Source organism: Choloepus didactylus, chromosome 5, assembly GCF_015220235.1.
Source record: "Choloepus didactylus isolate mChoDid1 chromosome 5, mChoDid1.pri, whole genome shotgun sequence".
Lineage (NCBI taxonomy): Eukaryota > Metazoa > Chordata > Mammalia > Pilosa > Megalonychidae > Choloepus > Choloepus didactylus.
The window spans coordinates 46,097,721-46,105,155 of record NC_051311.1 but is presented as its reverse complement, the minus strand read 5'-3'; the positions used below and the strand labels follow the sequence as shown (position 1 = coordinate 46,105,155).

The following is a 7,435-nucleotide window of genomic DNA, read 5'->3' as shown; positions in this document are numbered from 1 at the left end:
CTACCATGTGGAAACATACAGAACTTGGGCAGTAGAAAACATAGACAAGTGCCCTGTCCTGTAAAGCTGTGTCAACTTCTTTGGATTAAAGGGCAGGTAGCTCAAGTTTGCAGGAAGAATAATAGAGAACATTTCACTCAGTAGCTAAATACATACTTGTGGATGTACTTAAGTTTTGTAGAGTCTTAATTTCCATTTAATATTTACATTTATATATTTAATATAGTTCCATTTAAGATTAGCCTTGGTATCTAATACCAAGCTGAGATAAGAATAAAGCAAAGGAAGATGATTTTACCCACGCTTTGACAGAAGCATTACAAGGGGATCAGTGCACCTCTGGGAGTCATCATAATAGAAGCATCCATATGAGTGTGGCAACCACAAAGGAAATGTGAACTTGGGGATATAGAGTCTTCTTTGCTATTGGGTGGTTTCTTTCAGCAATAAGCCTCAATATATCTGGGTTTTTTTGCTTGTTTGCATTTTAGGAAAATATAGACAAATAGATACATTCATGGACATATAAATAGAACTTGACTGATTTCACTGAGCAATTCCATGTCTCTGAATTTATTATAAGGATTTCATGAAAAATATAAATTATATATATATAATTAATCATCGCAACATTCTATTTCACACAACTTAATGAGGAGAAAATGTACTGAATAAATTAAAATTTTGGATTCAAGGAAATAGTATGTAGCTGTTAAAATTATGCTGCAAAACAAACTGAATAAGCTCAGAAGTGGATTTTTCCCCAGAACTTCTAGATAAGAACTCAGTGTGGCCAACATTATAATTTCAGCCTTGTGACCCAATGAGCTGAGAACCGAGCTGCCCTGGGCTGAACTTCTGACCTACAGAACAGTGAGCTCATAAATGAGTGTCTGTAGTAGTTTGAAACTGTATGTATCAAAGAAAATCATGTTCTTAAAGCAAATCCATCCCTGTGGGTGCAAACCTATTGTAAGTAGGACCTTTGGAATAGATTACTTCAGTTAAGGCATGGCACAGGATGGGTCATAGTCTTCTTACCAGAGTTCTTTACAAATGGGATGAATATAGAAAAAGAAAAAGTCATGAAACAAAACCCAGCAGAGAGGGGAGAGACCAGCAGATGCCGCCATGCAGCTTGCTATGTGACTGAGGAGACCAGGATTGCCAGCAGCCAGTCTTCAGGAAGTAAGCATCATCCTGATGATGCCTACGTTTGGACATTTTCATGGTTTCAAAACTGTAAGCTAATGAGCTAACAATTTCCCATAGTTAAAGCCAATTCATTTCATGGTATCTACTCTGAGCACTTTACAAACAAAAACAGTGTTGTTTAAACAAATATATATATTTTGCAAAAAATATTTTGACATGAAAAATATTCATAAAATGTTTCTAAATAAAACAAATAAGTAAACAAACACTATTTGATAGAAATTTAAAATTCATGTTACATATGAAAATATGTGAATATAAAATTGGATTTAACAATTTATACCTATTATTAGTACACAATGAGCCAGACTCTTGAATCACTCATCTCTGAGTCTAAAATGATTGAATGACTCTAGTTATATAAATAGGAATAAAATGAAGAAAATATATAGACTTGATAATCAATCAAGTACTAGGATAGCAAATATATATTTGTCTCAAAGATAAACTACTAAGTAAATATCAAGATAGAGAGAAAGAGAAAGAGAGAGTGAGGGAGAGAGAGACAGAGATATAGACAGACAAAGCATAGGTAAATTGATGAAGCAAAACCCTTCCTTATGATAAAATTTCCAGCTAATAAATGTGAAAGGAATGATGGAGTTAGGACAACACATTTTGAAACCATCATTACCAACAATTGAGTCTGGCCAGACAACTAATGGATGGCAAAACTAGTGGCTATAAGTTTTATGAAGAACAGGATACTCATAGAGTAATTTCAATGGATGGCACCAGAAATTACACTAAGGAAAAAATCATCTAAAATTGAGATACTTTAACTAAATGATCCAATTTAGAATGACCAATTATGGGACAAATCAACATCATGCACCTACTAATGGAATGCTCTGAGAGGAACATTATTTTTCCTGTGAAAGCATATAATCTGAATCAAAATGCGAGGAACATTGGCCAATCCCAATTTGAGAGAGATCCTACAAAAAATTGCCCTATATTCTTTAAAAACACCAATGCCATGGAAGGCAAAGAAAGGCTAAGTAATTATTTCATATGAAAGGACTATAGACAGATGGCATTAAATATAACATGTGATCTTGGTTTGGCTCCTAGACAGGTGGGAATGCAGAGAGAATACTGTAGATTATGATAGAGAACCTTGTGAATATTAACTTTCCTGATTTTAACCACATAATTATACTGTGGTTAGATTAGTGAATGTCCTTGTTCTTGGGGGAAAATGAACATGGGGTAAATGGGCATCATGTCTACACTTTACACTCAAATGATTCAGAAATGCTAAATCTAGGTAAAGGTATATGGAATACTTCGTATAATTCTCGACACTTCTCTGTAAATTTGAATTTATTTCACAAAAAATATAGTTAAAAACAGGAAGTTTAGCAAACATTGGAGGTTTGGTGCACGCAAAACTGTGAAGTAAGAATAAGCACACAACCTTTTTCTAAACTTGTTTTGAAATAAATACCTTCAATTTTTTAATTGATGCTTGAATTCTGACCTTTTTATCACACTTCTATCCCTGACAGATTGTCATTAAGGAATGGGAAGCAACCAAACATGGATCACAGGTTTCATTTTGGTGGGATTTTGGCTCAGTGTGGAAATGAAAGTGTTCCTTTGCAGTATCTTTTCCTTGATCTACATCTTCAGTCTGCTGGCAAATGGCATGATCTTGGGGCTCATCTATTTGGACTCCAGATTGCACATTCCCATGTACTTTTTCCTTTCACACTTGGCCATCCTTGACATATCCTATGCTTCCAACAATGTTCCCAAGATGTTGGAAAACCTACTGAAACAGAAAAAAACTATCCCTTTTGTCTCATGCATAATGCAGACATTTTTGTATTTGGCTTTTGCTTCCACAGAGTGCCTGATTTTGGTGGCAATGTCCTATGACAGGTATGTGGCAATCTGCCACCCCCTCCAGTACACTGTTGTCATGAGCCAGAGAGTGTGCACTATCCTGGCCATAACTTCTTGGGTATGTGGATTTAGCCTGGCCCTGGTACATGCAATTCTCCTCCTAAGGCTGCCCTTCTGTGGACCTCATGAAGTGAACCATGTCTTCTGTGAAATCCTATCTGTCCTCAAACTGGCCTGTGCTGACACCTGGATCAACCAAATGGTCCTTTTTGCTTCTTCTGTGCTTATCTTAGCTGGGCCCCTATTCATGATGCTAATCTCCTATACACTCATCCTTTGGACCATCCTGAAGATCCAGTCAGGGGAGGGCCGCAGAAAAGCTTTCTCCACCTGTTCCTCACACCTCTGTGTGGTTGGGCTCTTCTTTGGCATAGCTATGGTGGTTTATATGGTCCCACACTCTAATCAACAAGAGGAGCAGGAGAAAATGCTGTCCTTGTTTCACAGCCTCTTCAACCCAATGCTGAATCCTCTAATTTATAGCCTGAGGAATGCTCAAGTGAAGGGGGCCTTCTACAGAGTGCTGCAGAAGAAGAGGTCTATGTGACATGTGACTCAAAGGCTGATTGCTAATGACAAAAAAAGAAACTCAGAAAATTCTCCAATTAGAAGTTTGATATAAAAATGGTAATTGTCCAAAGATTGGTTCTGAAAATAAGGCAAAATTCCATGAACAAACGCACTCTAACATTGAAAATACGTATTAGGAGCTGGGTCAGCTGAATTATGAAAATATTGACTCTCTCTTTAAAAGATATGTATTAAAGCCTTCTTTATAAAAATCAGAAAAAAGTTATGGGGAAAATATTTATTTTAAATGTAAGAAAATGATATCAACATATTACTCTGGCTATTCATTGTGGGCATATGTGCTTTCTTATCACCTTTTTGTGGCATGTGGAAATGATACAGTAATATTTATATCAGGAGAGAGAAGTTCCAAGGTGAAATATAAATTTAAATACAGATAATATTCCAGAGTGACATTCTTCTACCTCAAGTTGTGAGGCCAGTGAAATACATGACTGAGAAATCCTAATTCCCAACAATAGGAGTAAAGGAAAAAATGTTAGGGAAAGCTTTAATACAACTAGAAAATATGTAAACAATCTTAAAATATATTTAAACATTTAGGATTTGGTCAAATGAATGAAAACAACTTGCAAATGTTTACACGGTTCTTGAAGCAAGGCTTTGGAACATTCCTAAAACTACATTTAATCCTGGGTTTTGATCATTGTCAACAATGCAAGATTTGATCACTGGTTGAAGGTATTGAAAATTTTCCCACCAAAATTTTTGTAATGTTTCAAACAATTTGTCTGAAAATGTTTTGGGTTGACACCAAACAGCATGAGACAACTTTGTTGTAGCCAACATCATTTCTCTTTCATGGTGGCAAAAAGTCCTCTGGATTTGTAAAGCCAGATTGAACAACTATCTTTAAAATATTGATGATGGTAAAGTAAGAAAGGGCTGGTTTTTGTACAGTCATCAGCTAAGGCATTCTCAATAATTTTATAGGTATTCACTTTATTATGAACTTTAATTTTAACAACTGAGATTTCCTTTAGATGTGCAACAATCTCAAATAAGTCATTAAGTCCATTTTCAATTGTTATTAGGATCCTTCATTTTTATACAAATGAGCTAAGGACTGTCCTGTGTGTTGTATACTCCTTTATAGTATTCTAAGACTATTGGTTGGAGGCACACTGGTACCAAACTCAAATTTGTACTCATCCAATTGCTTTAAAAATAGGCAAGGAAAACCTAAGATAGCGGATAGGAGAGACAGAGCAAAAAAAACACCTCCATGAAAAATACTAGATAAAAGCCACAAAGAGACCCAGAATACCAGTTCCAGCGATGCACCAGCTGGACAACTTCTGCTATATCCACAGGGACAGTGCACTTGGTGAAACCGGGAGTCTGCATTCTGAAATGAGTGAGTATGCCTGCTGAATATCCGGCAGCGACGCTGCAGTGTGGGGAAACTGTGGTTTGGCATTTGGAGGTGGACTAGTTCTTTTTTAAAAAACCCAAAAGCAGCTGCAGATATGGCAGTGAGAATCACACAGTGAAGCACGGCAGGAACAGACTGTGCAAATGCCTCAATATCTGGCATGGAAGATAGACTTTTGCACACCTGTTGCTAATTGTCTCGGATCAAAGAAGGCAGAGGTGAGCCAAAAGGGGAAAATAACCATGCCCCTTGCAGCCATCTTCCCAGTGGGCTGGGAATGCTCCTGTCTAGCACCGGGGCCACAGCCCAGAGCTGCACCAAAAAAACCAATGTAATAGGAAGTGTTTCCAGCAACACACATGCCATGATATCAGGTGTGGACAATACACTTTCATGCACCCACAGCTAATTGTCCCAGAGCTGGGAAGGCAGAGCTGTGTGAAAAGGGGGAAATTAACATGCCCCATACAGCCATCCTTACAGCAGGCTGGGAACATATCTACATGGCCCAGCAGCCCAGAACTTCCCTCAAGGGATGGCACAGACTTGTGACATAGCACAACCTTCCCTCAGCAGAGGCCCTAGAAGGGCATGGCTGGGAAGAGGAATCCGCTCAGAAATTCCAGGGACCATACACCATTACCAAGGACTTGTGGGTCAGCAGCAGAGATGATTTGTGGTGAGACTGAAATGAAGGTTTAGACTCTTGTAACAACCTTAAATCTCCAGGAACACCTGGGAGGTTTGATTATTAAAGCTGCCCTCCCTCCCTAACCGCTCATACACAAACCCCACATTCAGGGCAGACAGCACCAACAACACACCCAAACTTGGTGCACCAGTCAGACTCCACAAGAATCAGACCCCCACACAGCACAAACACAAAGTTGGGGAGAACTGACTTGAGGGGAATAGGTGATTCGCGGACACCATCTGCTGATTAGTTAGAGAAAGTGTACGCCACCAAGCTATAGATCTGACAAATTAGAGATTAGTCTTTGAGTAATACTACATATCCTAAAAGAACCCTATCAAGTAAAGCAAATGCCAAGAGGCCAAAAAAACAGAAAATTATAAAGCGTAAGAAAAAACCAGATGATATGGATAACCCAAACCGAAACACCCAAATCAAAAGATCAGAGGAGACACAGTGCTTGGAGCAATTAAAAAACTAAAGACAAACAATGAGAACATGGCACAGGATATAAAGAACATGAAGAAGACCCTAGAAGAGCATAAAGAAGAAATTGTAAGAGTAAATAAAAAAAATAGATGATCTTATGGAAATAAAAGAAACTGTTGTCCAAATTTAAAAGATTCTGGATGCTCATAGTATAAGACTAGAGGAAGCTGAACAATGAATCAGTGACCTCAAGGACTACAGAATTGAAAATGAAAGAACAAAAGAAAGAATGGGGAAAAATTGAAAAAATTGAAATGGATTTCAGGCGTATGATAGATAAAATAAAATGTCCAAATATAAGACTCGTTGGTGTCCCAGAAGGGGAAGAGAAGGGTAATGGTCTAGAAAATGTATTCAAAGAAAATATTTGGGAAAACTTCCCAAAACTTCTACACAATATATATACACAAAGCATAAATGCCCAGCAAACTCCAAATAGAACAAATCCAAATAAACCCACACCAAGACATATTCTGATGAGACTCTCAAATACTGAAGAGAAGGAGTGAGTTCTGAAAGCAGCAAGGGAAAAGCAATTCACCACATACAAAGGAAACAACATAAGACTAAGTAGTGACTACTCAGCGGCCACCATGGAGGTGAGAAGGCAGTGGCATGACTTATTTAAAATCCTGAGAGAGAAAAATTTCCAACCAAGAATACTTTATCCAGCAAAGCTCTCCTTCAAATTTGAGGGAGAGCTTAAATTTTTCACAGACAAATGCTGAGAGATTTTGCTAATAAAAGTACTGCCCTACTTCACATATTAAAGGGAGCCCTACATACAGAAAAATAAAGAAAGGAGAAAGAGATATGGAATAAGGTTCAGTACTACAGAGATTCAATATTGATTCATTAAAGCACAATAGGAGAGAGAGGGAAAAAATATATCTGACAAACTTAAACCAAAGTATAGGATGGCTGATTCAAGAAATGCCTTCACAGTAATAACGTTGAATGTAAATGGATTAAAATCCCAAATTAAAAGATATAGATTAGCAGAATGGATCAAAAAATATGAATCAACAGTATGTAGAATGTAGGGGAACTAGCAATAGAGAGCAATTAAGGAAGGGGGAATGATGACCTTATAAGAACAGATAAGCTATTGTGGGTAAATTTAACATTCTGAGAATGCCCAGGAATGACTATGGTTAATT

General features: G+C 37.5%; 1 protein-coding gene across 1 annotated transcript; it reads left to right on the top strand.

Annotated features, from left to right (window-relative positions):
* Positions 1 to 2,740: 2,740 nt before the first annotated feature.
* Positions 2,741 to 3,673, top strand: LOC119534852 (olfactory receptor 2A2-like). Its single transcript, XM_037837410.1, has one exon. The coding sequence runs from the start codon at positions 2,741 to 2,743 to the stop codon at positions 3,671 to 3,673; it is 933 nt and encodes a 310-aa protein (XP_037693338.1).
* Positions 3,674 to 7,435: the final 3,762 nt, after the last annotated feature.

Excerpts from the sequence above, each read along its gene's own strand:
- LOC119534852 (XM_037837410.1), top strand. The coding sequence starts at position 2,741 with ATGGGAAGCAACCAAACATGGATCACAGGTTTCATTTTGGTGGGATTT.